Here is a 19613-nt window from a genome sequence, read left to right as displayed (position 1 = left end):
TTAAAGTCGAACACATTATTAATTAGTAATTAATTATCATTATCATCATAAAAAAAAGTTACATTGACCTGAGGGTGGTGCCAGAGGAAAGTCTGTGTTGTTAACTAAATGTTAACTAAACTGTGTCAGAACAAGCTTTAAACTGTCACTCATTAATAATAATAATAATAATAATAATAATAATAATAATAAAAAATATCTGGTGGCCACGAGATAGTTAATGCATGGCCACGCATTATTTATTTTTTTATCCAATGTTTATATATATATATATTATTATCAATATGAACCTTATTTGAGAAAGAAATAAAACCTTAATACACCTATTAGCAGGTTAATGATGACATTTAGCAAGTGAGCATGCTGAGTGAGACTCCAACGTGTAGCATGTTAGCGTAATAGAGCTACAGTACACTTTTATAGACACTTTTGTCCAAAGCAACTTACTGTATAATACATTTTATCATGACTCTGAAGCTGACAGGCATTTGTCCATTAGATTAAAGCCACAACTAAAAATTTTCAACATTTTCCCCCAGTAGTAATATTAAAAACATACAGGGTCTCTAAAAAGTGTTCAACCCCCTAGAAGTTCTCATGTTTTATTGATTTATGAGATTGAATCACGGTTTATTTAATCTGACTGAGATACTGCTGTGTTTATACTACTGGAAAGTGAAACTACTACAGGTTATCTTCATTTAACTTATTTCATTTAACTTTTACTTAACAAATACTGGGGTTGAATGCCATTAGAATAATTTGAAGGATGCTATAATGAGAGGTATCCTGTGTCAGATAAGTAGAAATCTTGGCCTCTGTGAAAAGTATGGAGATGACCTAAGTCATAAGGATTCATTCTTTGGGGACCAAGGCTAATTCATACAAGAATTATTCTACATTGAGCCACAGTCTTGGATCAAAAGGTGGACAGAATGGTGACTAGCATGGCCACAAATGTAAAACATTGCACCAGTACCAAATACTGGTTGTCGGCAGGTTCAGTAAAACAATACTTTGTGTGTGTCAGTATTGACCTTCAAAAAAAAGTGTGATGGTCATGTGAGTGTGTGATCACCTGCACAGCACATCCTAGTAAGAGCAGCAGCAGGCGCCTGAGCTCGTCCACGGCTGCCTCTGAGGACACAGAAATAACTGTCATCATCGTCATCATTATCATCATCATCTCCACCTCCCTCCTACCACCACCATCCTCCCTATCATTATCACCTTAATGTGACTCACAGATAGCAGAGATATGGACTCGTATATAAAGTATAATTACTTTCTTGCTGCTGAGAGACATCGCACTGATAGGATCATGTTGTTATCTTGTACCTGTTAGGGGGTCCTGCCCCAGTATGGCAACATTAGGGAGAGGCATCAATATCAACTGCTGCATGTCTTCCTGAAGAAAAGAATAAATGCGAAGAGTTAAGTGAATATAAATTCTCAAGAGATAGGCTGCCCCGTCCTGTCTGTCTGCCCGCAGTGAGTCTGGATAAACAACAACAGAAAAACTTTCCACCAGCTTCCTGCAGTTTGTGGTGCAAACAAAGAGCTGATATTTGATAAGAACAACTTTTCTTTTTTCCTCCCAGTTCAAGGAGGCTTTGCACACATTCAATTTAATATATTTCAGTGTACCCTCCAGAAGTAATAGAAACATTAAAGAAAGGCCAGACAAATTAATACCAACCCTGTAACAAAACACAAAAGTGTTTCTATTGTTGCCCTCATGGTTAGAATATAATCATAATATGGAATAATGTGACAGCTACATGCTGGGTCACAAAGATCACAGCTGACGTCAAACACAACCACTGCCAACAACTACTTACTTGAGGCAGACATTATCATTTCAGCCACTAATTATCATTAGTGGCTGATTTTAGCTTGTCAGAGATGTATCAATATTGGTATGTTGCACTATACAAATGCCAGTATGATGACATTTAGTGAGAAACAGTGTCTCCATCCAACTGTAAAATGTCCAGCTATCTTGATCAGAATTTGTTTATAGGGTGTGCTCGTGGTCTGGGAGTTTAATTTAGTTCATGTTGGAAAAAAAAACACATATACAGTTCCCATGTAACATTTCAACATGTCACAGTAGGAAAAGCACAGGTGTGAATAATAAAATGAAAGATGCTGAATTCCATCAGTTTCAAGGTCCTGCTATTGTGTGTGCTGGCTCACTGTCACACTCTCATTGTACTGGGACATTTCAATAGAGAAGAGCCATTATTAATGTTATTAGTAACACCTGTGCTTTTCCTTCTATAACTACTAAAAATGTCTTTGTGAAAAAGCTTCATTGGCCAATCAATATGTTTTTTTCTAACTCTCAAAAATCCTGCCAAAGCTCTGACTTACTCCCTTTTCTTAGTTCACTGCTTAATCTCAGCTCCCAACAATCTACCAGAGAATCTGACAAACATCCTTAAACCTGGCCAGGGTTAGACCAGATTTACTGGAGCTCAGGCTGAATTTTCACTCTTCTGTGGACCTCATGGCGTCATGCATAATATTTGGAGTGGGCACAGTTTCATAACTCAGTCTGAGCAGTTTTATCTTATCATGAACACAGTCAGTGGGGAAATACTGCCATCTAATATTATGGCACATTGATTCACATCTAGCATATTTGGCAGCTAAACATGAATTTGATGAACTCCAGAATCCTTTAACAAAAATAGGTTCCAACATAGTAATTCTGCTACACTAAATTCATACCCTACTTATGTTAGGGTTAGGGTTAGGGTTTTTTTTTTCTGGGCAACTACCATGTTCTTCCCAAATGATGTACAGATTTTTAAACCTTCAACAGAATGTCTAAAAATCTCAACTGGCTTGAAAAATAGTGCATATAGCTGCTGTAAATGGGGAAAAATCACCCCCTGACCCCCTCTTACTAAGCCCTGAATGTTTACAACGTCTGGCTCCGTCCCTGGTTTCTAGCATGGCCCTGTGCTGCAAAGCATTAACAATGTGTTAAAGAATAAATGAGGTGACTCAGGACTAGCAGAAGGCCGACCAACACTGTGGTCAGCTTGTTTCAGCGAGTTGTAGTTTCTGCTTCAAGATCTTAGACAAATCTCCTGGCAGATTCAAAATGACGCTGAATAAAGAAGCTGGATGCCTCAGACATTCCCCCATCCAGAAACCTGGCTCTACTGGCAACAGAAACAAGTATTTGTCATGCAGACCTGCAGTGCCTTGCTCCTCCTCGCCAGGCAGATGACTTAGCTGAAGGAATTTTAGCAAAGTCATCTGCCTGATACTTTATTAATTTACTTATTTGGTCTTAAACTCAGAAAAGACCAGAACAATCTCCCTGGTAATTAAAAATGGTTCTGTGAAAGAGCCACATGCTGACGTTGGCTAGCTCCTTTCCCAACTGCTCTGAAAGCCTGTTCACATCCTCCTGCGATCCATCGATGCAAAATCCCCAGAGTACAAGCAAGCAAGTCACAATTACAGCTCTCTCTGCTGCTTACTGTAATTTATAAACTGTACAGTGAAAGAGGAAATGTACCAAGAGGCAGACTCTCCCTTCAGCAACTCCATCGTGAGTGAGTTTGGCATCAGACGCATGTGCAGCCAACCTGAAGTTTCTGTTGCTTCAGGCCATGTAGGATATTAGCCACTGCAGCTTTGTGTTGGTCATTGTGCAGCTCATGGTTCATGATGCCAAACAGACTTCTGCAAGAGATTAGCCTTGAGAGAAATCCTATAGAAGCTGCTTGTTGTCGTTGGCATGCTCACATCCTCTCTCTGGAGTTCCTCTCCGGCATCATACAGCCAAAAAACATACCGGGTGTTGTTTTTTTTCTAAAATCCCTCCAGTGCTATATTTTACACATCGTTGTTTGGTACAATTATATACCCTGCTTAAGTAAGAGATTAACAATTTGAGTAATACATGGTGCAATCATCCGTGCTAGCTGTGATTTCCAGGACAATTTCTCTCAAGGTTATTTTCTAAAGGAAGTACAACTTTTTGCAACAATTTAGCCTTTATCCCTCAATGAGCCTGTCTCTGAATATAATCTAGTGTTGTTTACAGTTGTCCTGAATTTGTTTTTGTTAAGTTATTTTTTTTCGGCCTTTTCATTGCTTTATTGGATAGGACAGCTGTAGAGAGACAAGAAAGGTGGGCAGAGAGAGAGGGGATGACACGTAGCAAAGGGCCGCAGATCAGATTCGAACCCTGGGCTGCTACAGCAACTCCGTACATGGGTCTCCAGCTCTACTGACTGAGCTAACCGGGCACTCTGTCCTGAATTTGTAATAACATTTTTCATCAAGCCGCTGGCTGCAGTGGTGAACAGAATCAAAATCCATCTGCAACGTTATCTTTTCTATCAATAATTCCACTTTATGTTTGGATTGGTGCTGGTTTTGATTATCAATGCTTCTGTGGGCAGCCTCACTTTTCCTTTATCTGTTTTTTCCTTTATTTACATGTGCAGCTGATTTATTTTGTGGATTTTTATGTTAATTCAAACATAATTTATTGGATGTTCAGTAGCCTTAAAAAATATCACGGTTTACTGAGGACAGAGATCTTTAAATGCTGGGGGGGGGTCAATAAATTAGTAGGCAGGAGAAATTAACATTTAAAATCCCATTAGAAGTCGGGAAAGCATTAAAGGCTTTTAGATAGAACAGGAGAGAAGAGAACAGAATAGAAAATTAATATAATAGGACTGAATATAATACAATACCATAGCACAGAATAGGACAAAGAGAATAGAACAAAACCGAATATATTGGGATAGCAGAGTCAAGGAATAGTCAGCAATAGAAGAAAAGACAACAAACAACAAACAGAAAAGAACAGAAAATAATATTAATAGAATATTAATATAACAATAATAGCAGAAAATAACATAATACAATAACACAAGTAGAAATAAAATATAAGAGAAACTTAAAGCCCAGAATAGAGTACTAACTGTCACACAGAGCCTTCAGATGACACTAGAGTATAGATAAATGTATAGTTTAAAAGAGATTTCAGCTTGTATCATCTACACAAATAGCTCAGTATTAGAGAAACTGAGGTCATAGCAGAGCAAATTAAACCTTGCCAAGCAGCGGACTATTGCTGCGGTTTACACTCACCACACACACTGTTGGTGAATCTAACACACGCATAAACACATACACAGCAAAACAGTGTCAAAAAAAGACAGCGAGAAGTAAAACTGTGACCAACGTGGAACTAAATGTTCACAGCGACAGTGGAGCCTATTCTGAGTGCACCAGGTGAAATTCTAGTGTAACACCGACTGATATGAGCTTCCCAATTATCGCCAGTGTTGTGCGCTGCTCTGAGCTTTCAAGGGACATTAGTGATTCACTGAAAATTAGGAAGTGAAACCTTGTAGACTCGTGTTCTTATGTTGTGTGACAAGCTAAGCATTGCATGTTCAGTCCACCTGACTAGCACTCGGGGAGGTGTTCTTTGCTGAGAACAGAGGCCCTTTGAATCATCCTCCGGGGAAAGAATTGTGTCATTTCCTCTAATGCCACAGGCGCCCACAATACACATTATGAAATGCATGATACTGCTTTTTGATAGATTTTTATTCACTTTCCTTCCTCAAGCCCCTAGCCACAAATTCAGCCCACCACTCCTCCACTTTTCTCACCCCATTTTCCTGATAATAAGCAGGGACACGTCTTCTGAGGATGGAAATTTTCTGTGTTTCATCTTCTCTTGCGTGCAAACGCTCCGTCACCCCCTGCATACACTTCAAACTTGCTACAATATCCTCTGGCGAAGTATTCGTGTGTTGAGACTGATAGTTGAGTTTCATCTTGTCCTCTATTTTTACAACCTTACAGCTAGACAACTGCTCCTGCAGCCCTCCGCCATCACCCCCCTCTCCCTCACCATTTGGTGTGGCCCTGAGTTATGTTTTAGAAGGATATTTCAGCATTTTTACAAGACGTTTCTATTTATAATAAGTCATTTCAGTCCACTCACAAAAAGAAAGCCATTACAAGAGTGTTTTTCAGAACTTTTTAGGCTAGAAATGCTAGAGATAGTGAACAGGGCTATTCAAGACATTTTTCCAAAACACATCAGATGCAGCTCATTCCAGAGTCATTTCCAAATGATTGTGTGGTGTGTATAACTGTCTCACAGGTTTGCCTCAGTATTTCCTTTCTATGATATGATTTGCCTCGCTGCTGAGAGATTCTTGAGGTTTTAGGCCTACTTACAGAGAAAAAACTACCACAAAAACGGCTCAGAGGAAAGTTTACTTTCTGTATTTGCCTCTCACGTTTGTAGACTAGGAGCTAGGCTAAAGCTAGCAGCCAAACATAAAAACATAAAATAGGGAAACAGCTAGCCTCCTCTGACCAAATGTTAAAAAAAACAGCCTACAAGCACATTTGAAGCTCACTAATTAACACGTTACATCTCATTTTCTTAATCCCAACTAAAATTGAAGTGTAAACATGAGAGGTTGTGGCATGATGGGGTGCTATTTCTTGCACTCTGACTTCAGAGACTCCAGGAAATTGCTTTTACACTTTGGTTTTTGTTCAGATAAAACCAAACAAAATATAATGTGTTGATTAGTGAGCTTTAAAGGTGCTGGTAGGTGGATTTTGACAGTGTCAGGCTATCTGTTTCCTCCTGTGACCAGTCTTGTGTTAGCTTTAATGCTAAACTAAGCTAACTGAATGCTAGATTTAGCTTATAACTTGTTAAGTGGACGGACATGATGGTAAACTCTTTTCACTCCTGGTGAGAAAGAGTGTTTTCTAAAATGTTTAGATATTGACACTGAGCAAAAGTAGCACTTTGGACTTTGGTGTTTATGTTTACCTGGTGAATTTAAGATTCCTAGCTAACTGCTAACGTTGTCCACCATTTGGTGTTGCTGTGTTCAATGAGAGCACTGACAATACAAAACAGTACAGATGCATGCTACTGAACCAAAACAATGAGCTAAAAGACACTAAAAAGCTTCAATTTGTGCTGTTCCCCTCAGCCCTGTAGTAAAATGTGATGATTCTCACTGGATTCATCAGTACAAGCGACACCTTTCATTACACATGGACATAAAAAAAACATTAGTGCAGCTTTAAAGCCAAATTAACATTTCATCTAACTAACCTTTTCAGAGCTGTCATGGATAAGACACTGAGATGCAGGAAGAATAGTTTTCTTTTGATTGAAAATAGCTATGCCTACAAAATTAGTATCTGTGCTAGATATGAATGCAGTTAAATAGATATAGAGATTAAAAGTTTCTCCATTGTGGTCACAAATTCTATGTGTGGCTAAACAGACTGAAAGTTCATTATGCATTCAACAGGTTTCAATCATTTCAAAGTGGAAATATTTTAAACTGTTAAGAAACACTGTGCATGCTCTATTGACTCCCAGACCCTCAGTCATTATAATCTGATTCAACACCTCAATCTCTCCCCCCTGTGACCCTCCCCTACCTGGTAGAAGGCTCTGAGGTGTCGATTTAAAATAGAAAAGTTTTGGACTCTCAGCATGTGATCATCCCTCTCGCTGTTGTACAGCCGCTCCACCTTGGGGTTCGGGTCTCTGGAATGAACACAGAAAAGACATAACGGTAAATTTACTGCAGCTTGATCAAACAGCTCAGCACCACGTCTCTACAGACGAGAAGTCCGTATGCAGTGGTGCATTTAAGCAGAGAGTGAATACAATTTTAATGAGCCTGAGAAGCAGGCAGTGAGAATCCACATGCAATTATTTGTTGAAATAACGTGGCTTGAAGACAAAATTAATCAGCTGTTCCCAAAAACACTGACAAAGATCTTGTCTTACCAGTTGAGAGAGAAAAGGTTTTATCTTGCTGAAATTTGAACATGAAGGTAATGAATTAATTAAAGATGACTTACAGGCTGGCACATATGCAGAAACCCATTTCATGATTTACTGGAAATTTGTGGCAAATATGAATGGGTCATACATTTATGCCATTCCTTTACACAGGCTGCTGAACAATGTGAGGTTACAAAAGGGAATGTGATGAATGTTACATAAAGAAAGATATTTTATGGCATTGTGTGCTTTATTAGACAGTGACAGCGTCAGAGATGGACAGGAAAGAGACAGAGAGGGGATGACATGCAGCAAAGGAATCAAACCCAGGTCGCTGTGGCAAGGACTCACAGGACTTGATATATGGGGCACGCGCTCTACCAGGTGAACTCACGGGGCACTGCGTTACATCAAATTTTATGTACAAATCTAAAGGACTACAGCCATGCTAGCAACTCTGTGAGGCTGTACTTTAGCTAAATGCTAATGCTAGTATGCTCACAATGATAATGCTAACTGATCTTAATAAGGTATAGTGTTATAAATGTTAGTTAAGCATGCAAGCATACCTTACATTTGCTATTTAGCAATAAAGTGGATGTGGATTTGGTCATAAAATAAATAATTGGACAAATAAAAAGGGATTACATGTCAGGGGATCACCTCTAACAATATACACTGTATATTATTATTCTTTAAGTGTCTGTTACTAAGTCTGTATGATTGCTATCATTGTTGTATGGCCTGAACTGAACCGTGAATGTCTGTATAAAACTTTATGGCAATCCATCAAATAGTTGTGGAGATATTTCAGTCGGACCAGAAAGTGGGCGGGCCGAGCGTCAGGCTGACATCCTTTGAGAGCCGTCATATTTACCTATTTCAAAGGTTTTTAAGGCTTCTTCATCCAAAAATAGGCGTGGGTCCATTTCCACATTTAACTTATTAATAAAAGCCAAGGCCAATTTTTGCAACTAACTGTGACGCTAAACAAGTTTTTCTACATTACATTTTTCCATAAATGGCTGAAAATGAGTACTAAAGGGTTTTATTTCTTTATTTATCAGTCAGATTGCCTGCAAAATGCTTCACATGTTCACATTACTTCTTATCTTCTCTTGTCTAGTGGTCACTTCTACTGCAGCAAAGCAATGAAGCAAGAAAATCTTAATCAATCTTACATGACCCTCATGACCTCATTGAGGAAAATCCCATTGGTCAGCCTCATGTAGCGATCCCGGGCACTCTGGGACATTGAGTTCACTTCCATGTATTGGCTGTAGAGCGGGACGCCGTCCTCATTCTCCACCATCTTCTCAAACAGCTGAACCTGAAAGAGAGAGGGAGGGATAATGTAGTGTGTGCAGGTACCAGGAGGTAGACTAAGACGAGGACGACGGAGCCTGGAGCAGAAAGTAGGTACAGAGAGAGAGAGAGAGAGAGAGAGAAAGAGAGAAAGAGACAAGGAGGGAGATGGAGAGGTGCAAACATTTTCACACAGGAAGCCACTTGAGTCGGTGCACCTGTCTGGACAGGTGGGATCTGTGCTCTCACACTGGGAAGCACTTCACAGTGACAGGCAGCCAAGCAGGACTGCGGCCAAGGTCTCTCTCACTGCTAAGAGGAGCTGTGCCAATGCAAACTGCAATATAATGAGGCTTATTCCCACCTGCACCTTCTAAAAAACTGCAGTCGGTAAACAGAGTAACAAGCTCGAGTTGGTTCAGCTGATGAGGTGAGGCAGAGCAGCTCGAGACCCTGTGCGACAGCGACAGAGAGCGGTTACAGTGGATGTCCTTCAGCATATGTGAAGCAGGGTGACAGCTCTCGTGACAGTGAAGCACCCTTGAGCAAATACTAAAAGTCTGCCAGCTGCAGGCATACTGTTGAACTTGACCTCTGACCCCACCTTTGGTGGAGGGCAACAATAAAGAGATTACCCCTCCAAGGTTCAGCGCTGTATGACGTTATATCATAAATACTGTTCATTGACCAGAAGAAGAGAAAAAAAAACATCCCCTTGGGCTGATTGGTTCCTCATGTGGAAACCCCAGCTGGAAATTCAGTCTGTTACAAACACACCAGATCCTCAACAGATTTTAGTGACTATATTCTCTTGAATATATAGTACATAGGTTTGTAGCTATTATTTTCAGAGACAGCCCAAGGACACGGAAGTTTCAAGGCTAGGAGAGAGAAAAAAAGCTGGTCATTAAGAGGCAAGGGAAGCTGCCAAAAGGAGAAGTGTTTGTTTTGCTACACACAATAGCAAAAAGTGGTGGGCCTATCTAGGCTGTTTTTCTTACTGTTTTTTTGCTCCTTCTTTTATATTTATTTGAGTAAACAGAGCTGGAAAGTAGACTTCTGTAAAAAGGTACCATGTCTTAAGTACTTGTGACTGGAAATAATGTAGGTTTACAGCGGAACTGGTCTCTGTCAGAAGTGAATCTCTAAACTTACACACTACTCTACACAATCAGTTTTATTCTCCCCTCTCTTTCTCTAGAAACGATGACCTTTTCTCTAACTGAGAGTGATAAATGATAAATGACGTACCCATTGCACCAACGCACTTTCCATGAATTCCTCTATTATCTCCATAATGTTAGAGTCCATTGTTGTGCTAAGAGAGCTGTGAAACACTACACACAAGACCGCTAATTAAAAAGTATTATCAACGCTATGGATGTAATGAATCAAAGAGAGAGAATCCATCTTGTGTCAAGTGAAGTAGTTTGACATTTCTGCGGCCCTTCCCCTCCCTCCACCTCTCTGTCTCTTCCTCTCTCTGACTGTGTCAGTTAGTTTCATTGCAAAACCACACCGGAATTTTCAAAACGCACATGTAGAGTTTTTTTTTCTTCTGTTGAGCCGACACTGTCACACGCCCTCCACACGTCGGCTAACGAGAGAGAGAGAGAGAGAGAGAGAGATATCTACACAATCTACAGGAGTAAAAACAAACATAAACTGGGTTTTATGTTCAGAGATAAATGGACTTAGATGTTCCTATGACAACAGTTTTTTTTTTACTGTCATTTATATATACGAATAGCTGCATGGAAATGCCTTTTCCTTTACAACATTATTCAAAACATGTTGTTTGCACAGCATATGTTAATTACATTTTCGGTTATTTGCATAAGAAACCCACTCAGCGCCCTCAATACCTTTATTATTATTGCCATTATTAAAGTTGTCAGCTGTAGGGTTGTCAGTCTCGCTCCATGTTGCTCATTAAAACATATTCAAACACTGTGCAACAGCGCACTCTGGTGGATTCAGATTAAAGTTCCTATTTGCCTATTTAGAAATTATGCATTACATCATTATTTCCATAACAAAATCACTGGGGGAAGTGTAACCAGGCAGCCCTACTTTTATTTTGGTGCTGCACTTCCTGTAAAGTAAACACTAGTTCATGGCAGTAAAGTCTTTATCATTTTATACAGACTCATTCTAGTTGGGACATGGGTTTATAATTGTATTTTATTATGAATGTAGTAAGTTTATAGTTGTATGTATTTGTGAACACAATAGATCCTCTTTCACTTAATTACTTGTAATTTAAAATGTATAAGAACTGATTATGAAGCAATTCTGGGAGTTGATTTATTTTTATTTGTGACTTGTATATTCACTTTGTTTTAATTTACTATATCTCCTTCTTTTACTGTAATATGAATTAATTATTATAGGTATTATGTTGGGAGGATGTGACTAAGCCTAAAACCAAAAGTTAACTTCATCATCTTCTGCATATTGTGTTTTATAATTAAAGAGCATGTCTTAAAATACTGATGTGCAAATTGTTACATGGAAGCTGGTTGTTGCTTTTTTCCTTTTGTTATGTAGTATGTAGGGTTTTTTTTATCTTCTGTGGAACTGCAAAAAGAAATCCCTTCTGGGACATGAAAAACAAATTTATTTATGTCTTTCTGCAACCACTAAAAGCATGTATACTTGCTTGTTATAAATAGAATAAAACATTCATTGACCTCATTCTGTGATAGAGTTTTATTTAAGAAGAATGAGCACACAATGGCTATACCTGTAGCTATGACAGATCACCATTTTTTATTCCTTGCAAATAAAAAGCATTTAAAAACTGTTTTGCTTTATAAAATAACCTCCAACGTGTTGTATGAGTGTGCTGTTGAGCGTGTCCCTGTGTGCTGTCAGTGTTTGCTGATACTGCTTGTGCAGCAGTTCTGGGATTAACTATTCCAGGATTATCAGATTGTTTCAGAGCTGCCAGAATAGACAAGATGACAGCTTCATATAGGGCACCACACTCACACGCACATATACACACAAACACACACACTTAATCCAACTCTCCTTGCTGAACTCAGATAACCGACACTCAGGGAATTCGCTCCTCTATGTAACATGTAGGCTACAAAAGGAAGCCAACTCTACTTAGCAGTTAAAAACTTCTACCTTTAATATATATTTCATGTGCATTGCCATTTTTAACAGTTTCAAAAGCATTTCATTTCAGTTTAGTACAAACTCTACAGCTGAGAGATGAATAATACAAATGCAAATGGGATGAACATTGAGCATTATGTGACTGTACCAAATTTGACCCAAATGACAAAATGTTTTAAACATGTGTCTGAACGCTACACCCATTTAAACTGAATGTACTCTCTTCTAGTTGCAACAAAAAGTACTACACATCTCCTGAACAGGTTCTCTGATGATTACATGTTCGTTAGGTCCTGCACTGAGGAGATGTTTATTTTGGTGTCTGTGCAGGACCTGACAAGAATCCCTATGTGTTGCCTCGGTTTGGCCATGTGGCTGCTGCATTGGTGGAGTGTAAATCAAGCCTAACATGTCAAAATCCCAACAGGTATTCTACCCGCCACCAGCCAACTCACACAACCAAAAAAAAAAACCACAGACACATCCCACCTATGCATCCCTTCCTCCTCAGCTCATATTTGAATATTTTTCCCGTCTAGCTGGCAGGAGTTGGGGAAGCAGCCTTCTCTGCGTCTGCAGACTCTTCGGCGTTGGGGTCAACCTGCCCGAACTGAAGCATGGTGAGGACTTTGGCTTTGACGTCTTCAAAGGTGTCCTTCACACCCTTCTCCAGGAGAAAACCCTCACTGTCGCCCTCCGGGTCCTCCAGAGCCATGGCTCCTTCCATGGCGGTCTGCAGGTACCGCAGGCTCAGAATCACTGACATCTGGGCAGAAAGACACAATAAAGATGCTGTAAAAACTGCATCCAAAATCATCATGCAGTATTTGTCACCAAAAGGCTTGATGGGCTCACAAAAATGGATCCATCTGAAGAGAAGCAACCGTTTTGTCAGTTCATCATGTTATGTCACAGATTTATTATCACAGTTAGCATAAAAAGGAACTCAATAACCTGATAACCTGATAACTAAGCTATGAAGCATGCACATATTTGCACACACTCTGTTTGTCTTGTAACACTATGTGTATGTTGCTATTCAGCGTTTCCTGTGTGAGAAACTTCAACAACTATAAAGATATTTTCTAATTGTGATTCTACTTCAGTAGAGATGCTGATTCATTCTGACCATGGAACAATCAACATGATTATATCGATAATTATGATTTATTGCGTGCATGAAGATGAGATAGAAAGTCAATTTGAGTTCATATTAAAAGCATTCACACTTTCTTGGAGGGGGGGGGGAGTCTGCACTGACATCCAAACAATGACAAGCAAACATTGCTGAGGTCCAAATAAAGCAAAAATAAATTAGTTGGGTTCTCTTTTATTTGTTCTTGGGCTACATAGTTCAAAGCAGGTTTGGGCTTTGGCTTGAAAGCCAGACATGATCTACAGCTCAACTTGGGGCCTTAACTCTTCACATGGCAGCCATCTAGCCTCTTCATGATGGACTAGAAAAACACCATACTGAGCTGCTGCATTTAAAGTATAGATTGTTTGATCAGCTGTAGGCGGTGTGTAATGGTGCACTGTTAAACATGTGTATGAGCCTGAGGTCTTGTTTGTTATTTGTTATAGAATGACCCATCAATACTGTTATTTGGCAAAGTAGTGAAAGGCCATGTGCATTGATTAACAGACAGAAATCACTGTGTGTCAGTGAGGTTTTGTTTCTGTCAGTTGTCATGGCAGTCTGTGTGACACAAATATTCTTTAAAATAATGGGTATTTTTGTATTTGTGTGGGTGTGTGAGTGTGTCAGGATATCCAGTTAAAAACAAAATCACAAAAATGAACTCTCTGCGCCTTGGATGAATACTGATCATCGTGTTTTTCCTGAATTTTAACCCAATTACAGAATAACTGAAGTGTTTATCGTGCATCCCACCTGTATTAAGATGACTGACAGCACACCAGGACCAGTTGAATTCATCAAGTCCATGTAGTAGTCAATCAGAGCCTGCCTACAGCCACGGTTGTACAGGTTGAGTTCCTCTGCTTGGTAATCATAGCTGAAGTGGGCAGTGTTATCTGTCAGGTGGTACTGCAGGCATGGGCGAGGGGACGCAGGGTTACAGCAGCTGAAAGGAACGCCATCCAACAGGAAACGTCCATCCACGTTACTCCGGATACGACTGGAGAGAGAGGAGGGAAGGTTGGTGAGAAAACAGATGATGGAAACAGATCAGAAATGACGAAGGAAGAGAAGGTAGAGGGTGCATTCATTTTATTGGAGGAAAGCACAGAAAGTGTTATTTTTTAGAGCTCAATACACACTTAACATTATTAAAAAAATGAGCAGTGCCTCTATACAAGTGTCATCATGCCATAACCTTTCTGTTTATTCATTCCTTTTTCACTTATTTCATCTTTGACCAACCTTTCTCTGCTTTAACCTTTCCATCTATTTATGTCACTCTCTTCTAAAGTAAAGGCCAGATCTATTTTTAATACAGTCTTCCTCTACCTTCACATCATTCTTTTTCTCCTGGCGTCCCTCCATCCTTCCTCTATAACATATTGTTTGACCTTTTCGAATGTGAAGTCTACTTATCTGTCATTCATCTAGACCTCTATTTCCTTCTCTTCTCTTTCCTGTGCTGACTCCATCTGTCTAGTTTCCTCTCTTTATAGCTCGTCATCTCAACTCCCAGCATCTCATAATCTGATCATCCCTGTATCTTGATTCACTCACTCCTTGACATCTTTGGAGGTGAAATCCAGGTATCTGTTGCTGACCCACTGAACTTCAAACCAATCCTTGAAGTTGTTGTTCCCACAACAGCGAAACTCCATCTGCAGACGATCAATGGTCTCTTTCTGAAAACAGCGGCCTGGCACGTCTGTGTCCTTGTAGAACCGAATACCATTCCTCAGGCCCACCTGACAGTGGAGAGAGAGTGAAAGAGAAAGAAGGGGAGGGGGGATGTTTTATCTGATAGATGAGAATGTTTTTTGTCAAAAATGCAGCAGTTTTCAGTCTAATTTGAAACATATTTTAATTAAATGATGTCTTATTCGCAAAACTGATTTGAAAACTCTCCATTTTGAGGGATTTTTCTGGTTTCAATGCAACATTTAAACAAGAGTGAGCTCAAATATTATACTACATTGTTGTTGTTAACTGTTTTTTGTTCTGTTTCTTAAATACTGATAAATGTAAACGTTCTATTCTTATTTGCACCTATTGCTCATTTGCAGGAATATAGCATAACTCTTCTCTCTAGCCCAAACTCTTTCATTTCAGAGAGTTCACTGTTTCCTTCAGGCACAGTAACTCAGAGGGAGAGCAGGTTTCATCTTGTGTTTTGGTTGATGATCTGGAAACCCCATCCTGTTATGACACAGCTCTTTTTACCATAACTTTGACACGTACTCTACCCCTTTGGCATGTCACCCTCTGATGATTACCCAGCCAAGTGACCCCACCTTCAGTGACTCCTCCAGGCGTCCTTGCAGGGCGTAGCTGAGCACCACAACGGCGACCAGCAGAACACAGAGCAGTGCAGCCACAGCAAACCAAGCCAGCAGGAGAACTTTCCAACGGGGGAAGCGGCTTGCGTCCAAGGAGTCCTGACACACACGCGTGGCAACCCAGTTAGTGCCGATGGAGGCCAGGCCCACCATCATCAGGATGTTGGGCACCACGTGGATCTCTGTGTTTTCCATCACCTCAAGAAAAGAAGAGCAGAGTCAAAGATGAGCAGCTACAAGAGCAGCAGCCAACTGCAGGTCACTCTGTCATTTCCTCTACCCACTTTAGCAGGTAATAATCCTGCATTCAATTAGCCTTATCTATTATAAAAATGACCTTGGCTGCCAAGTGATTCAATTAACTGCTGATGTACTGGACGCAAAAGGCTATGGCAATTTGATGACAAATTTAATTCATTGCCCTGGTTACAGCAAAAGTCAATTCAGGATTGGGTTTATTATTGGCTTAGTCAGCCATAAAGAACCTTTGCTCCTTTGTTGTTTTGTAATTATCATTGAGAAACTCACCCCTAATCTGCCACCTATCTATCCTCCCAACTGTGGTTTGGGACAAATAATCTTTGCCACAGGATGCTCATTGAAAAGAAATTATTTCCGCTCCAGGTGGAGTAATCAGTTTTGACAATTATCTGTAGAAGTTAAGTAAGTAAAGCAAAAATGTTACATTTGTCTAACAGGTATAAAAGAGGATTCATCTCTTGTGAATCATTCTGTAAGATCCTTCCTGACACTCAATAACACTTTGCAACTACTAAGGTTGTGGAATCTGATTCTCTCAGTGGATATCAATAAATATCTGCAGGCATGTGTTCATGGCCTGCAGCTTTCCTGTGCAGCCCACTGGATATCAATGCAACCAAACTATCCTAATCAATCAGTGATCAATCCAACCCAATGACTGGTTGGCTTAAACAATTACACCAGTCTTGTAGAGGTCATGACCTTCACCTGCTGGTCACGTTACCTAAATTCAATACACATATATACGTCCCAATGACTTTGAACACACTGTATCCTTATGACTTAACATGTGTGAGTGTCACCATGTTTATGTTTACACAAGTATTTTGTGTGCTGCGTGTTTGTATTTGTGGTTTAAGCTGTAGAGCTAAGTTTGAATAAAAGTCATTGATAAGCAGCAGCACAGCAAACTCAGTAAACAACCACAAGCAAAGGCAAAAGTCTGAGCATATAAAACCATGTTTGTGTAATTCACGTCATTGTTTTTAGACTTTGCCCTCTAATCTTTAAGCTAACATTGCATTAATATGTGTGTGTTTGTGTGTATGTGAGTATATTCCCCCTCCCTCTCTACCTCGGCCCTACGGATCATCTCTGCCTTAAGGTAAACCCCCAGACAAAAGACGAAGGTCCCGCACATCACTGCCAGCCAGGACATCAGCCACAGGCCCTGGGCCAGACGCACCCGCCGCTGCTGGGTGAACTTCATCTTCAACAGCACCATGGTTCACTAACATACACCGATCAACCCAAGGACGGGAGAGAAAAGTAAGAGACGGGTAGTGAGCAGGATAGAAGAGGAAGGAGTTCAGTAAATTCTAGTCAAAATGGACAATGAATCCAGATGAGGTCAACTGCATGTAAAGAGACAAACCCTACAGAGGTCAGAAGAGGGTGGTTTCAATGTTGCAGAAACACAGTGGTCAGTGCAGGCCTTGCTCTTGTTGTTTGATGAGTTATTAGCAGGTTGAGCTCATCTAAGTTGTTCCAGGTGAAGGGGATAAGCAGGTAGATCCCTTAGATGGTAAAGGACACTGTCGACCTCACAGGATAATCCAAAAGCTTTCACTTGGATGTTGAAATTGTCCCAAAAAGATGTTTTATAATCCAAATCAGTGCAGCAGACCACGGGAAAATGTGGGAAAATGGTCAAATAAACAAATTATGGAAGAAAAGTGATATTCCTTATCCAGAGATGATAGATTTTCCCCTCAAGTTGATTGGTCACACCGCCGCAATCTCCCTTTCAAGCTGAAACCAACTCTTTGTTCCTCTTGACGTGATGTGGTCTTTTGATGGCGCCCCTCTGGGTCTGTTCATGTGCGGCGCCCCCCTAAACCGCTGTACCCATGGTTGGAGGACACAGAGACTGGCCAAAGTCGAGAGTTTGGAGCCGTAATCCCCCAACAGAGTCCATGGGATCCTATTAAAGTCCAGGGGCCAATGGGAAAGCAGGCCAGTGTCTGATCAGCAAACTTGTTCTGATAGACACATAGTATGGGAGGGACTATTATGACAGGTGGACTTACCTGAAACCCCTCAGCACAGGTTGGGTACTATGGATGCCTCACAGACAGAATAGATCTCATGGCTAGACACAGTTGATGCTAAATATATCAATACCATGAGATGATGAAATGAGCAAGAAAATGTAATTTAGAATGCTGAATTTTTTTTATTATATAATAAGGCAAAGATATCCAGTAAGAGGAGAGACGGATAAATTAAAACCAGATTTGACTTAAAACACTGGGAAATGTCCAGTGTTGGAAGAACTACTCATCATTTATTTAAGTAAAAGTACCAATACCACAATGTAAAAAACATACTCCAAGTTAAGGTCCTGGACTCAAACTCCTACTTAAATCCAGCAAAGATATGTTTTTCTTATTGTTCCTACAGTGTGATGTTTGAGATTCACTGTGCAGAATGATGTCTGTGCAGAGTTTAACACTAGAAATATGTTTTCACAATTATCTGCTGGAAGTGGAAATCAAATCAAAATCAGATTTTTAAGGGACGGGGGACTACGAGTTTTATGAATAAATGCCTGAATTGTGTCTGTGTGTATGATATATTTAACTCCTGAGTGCTGACTTGTGATGAGGTTGATTTAGAAGTGTGGCAGAATGTGTTTTAGTTGTGGATTTAATATTTGTTGTTCACTACTGTTTCATTAGTACATAAATGTGTAAATATATGTGTGCGTATTCATCATGCATGAAAATATGGCAGTGGGGGGTGTTACTCAATACTCATACATCAGTAATATAGGTCTATGACTGCTTCAATGCATGACATATGCATTAATTAGGCCTATTTCTGCCTTGAAACACAAGATGGTCTCTGGCTTTAACGACTTTTTTTTACTGTTAGGTAGTTTCGTCTAGTGGTTGCAGACTCAGAATCAGGCCTATCCTAAAGGGTCACAAGATAAATCTGAGGGCTCCTGGGATGATTAATGGGAGAAGTAGAAGAAAAAAGTTGTTTTACCCAATCTGTATTGATTTTTTGGTCTGTGTGTGTGTGTGTGTGTGTGTGTGTGTGTGTGTGTGTTGTTGGATAATTTGACCTTTTTGAGTCTTGAACAGTTATTTATATTATTTAAACCATTTGAGAAGTTTAGAGGGTAAATCTCTTTGGTGGAACTGCTAATAACTCATAGACATAGACATGATAAGGAGTTCCATTATGCTTAACTAGTGTTGTCAAATATATGTAGTTAAAAATACAATATTTCCCTCTGAAATGTAGTTGAGTATAAGAATAAAGTACATATGGAAATACTCAAGTTAAGTACAAAGAACCTCTAAACTGCACTTAAGCACATAACTTGAGTTGATTTACTTTCCAATATTGCAAATGTTGCCTTTAATGAACACCAGCATCCAATATAAAGCATCCAAACTAAATGAGTCTGTTATGGCATTACAAATACACAACAACCAACTGTACAGTATGTGAGTAACAAAACAAAGAAATGAAGTATCTCTGCCTTCCTTTATGTCTTTAAAAGGGAAGTGTGATAATTATTCTTTTAAGGCAACCCATATTCACTGAATAATTTATTGACTGAAATGACGGGAATATTGTAATAATAATAATAATA

General features: G+C 39.7%; 2 protein-coding genes across 2 annotated transcripts in view; both read right to left on the bottom strand.

Moving 5' to 3' along the window:
- ccdc88b (coiled-coil domain containing 88B) overlaps positions 1–10605 on the bottom strand; it is a 44727-nt gene extending 34122 nt beyond the window's left edge. The window contains exons 1-5 of the mRNA XM_035673014.1: positions 10385–10605; positions 9010–9158; positions 7477–7585; positions 1339–1408; positions 1079–1137 (exon numbers count right to left, since the gene is read on the bottom strand). Coding sequence (XP_035528907.1) covers positions 1079–1137; positions 1339–1408; positions 7477–7585; positions 9010–9158; positions 10385–10444 — 447 coding nt within the window. The 5' untranslated portion in view covers positions 10445–10605. The remainder of the gene's footprint in view (positions 1–1078; positions 1138–1338; positions 1409–7476; positions 7586–9009; positions 9159–10384) is intronic.
- A 2192-nt stretch (positions 10606–12797) lies between these two features.
- Positions 12798–17228, bottom strand: LOC118336322 (peripherin-2-like). The gene is made up of 5 exons (XM_035672936.1): positions 17079–17228; positions 15698–15940; positions 14964–15151; positions 14157–14403; positions 12798–13028 (listed from the first exon to the last, which is right to left on the bottom strand). The coding sequence occupies exons 1-5, from the start codon at positions 17226–17228 to the stop codon at positions 12798–12800; spliced, it is 1059 nt and encodes a 352-aa protein (XP_035528829.1).
- Positions 17229–19613: the final 2385 nt, after the last annotated feature.

Source organism: Morone saxatilis, unplaced genomic scaffold, assembly GCF_004916995.1.
Source record: "Morone saxatilis isolate NCDOM2014 unplaced genomic scaffold, NCSU_SB_2.0 Contig24, whole genome shotgun sequence".
Taxonomy (NCBI): domain Eukaryota; kingdom Metazoa; phylum Chordata; class Actinopteri; family Moronidae; genus Morone; species Morone saxatilis.
This window is presented reverse-complemented; position numbering and strand designations above follow the sequence as displayed.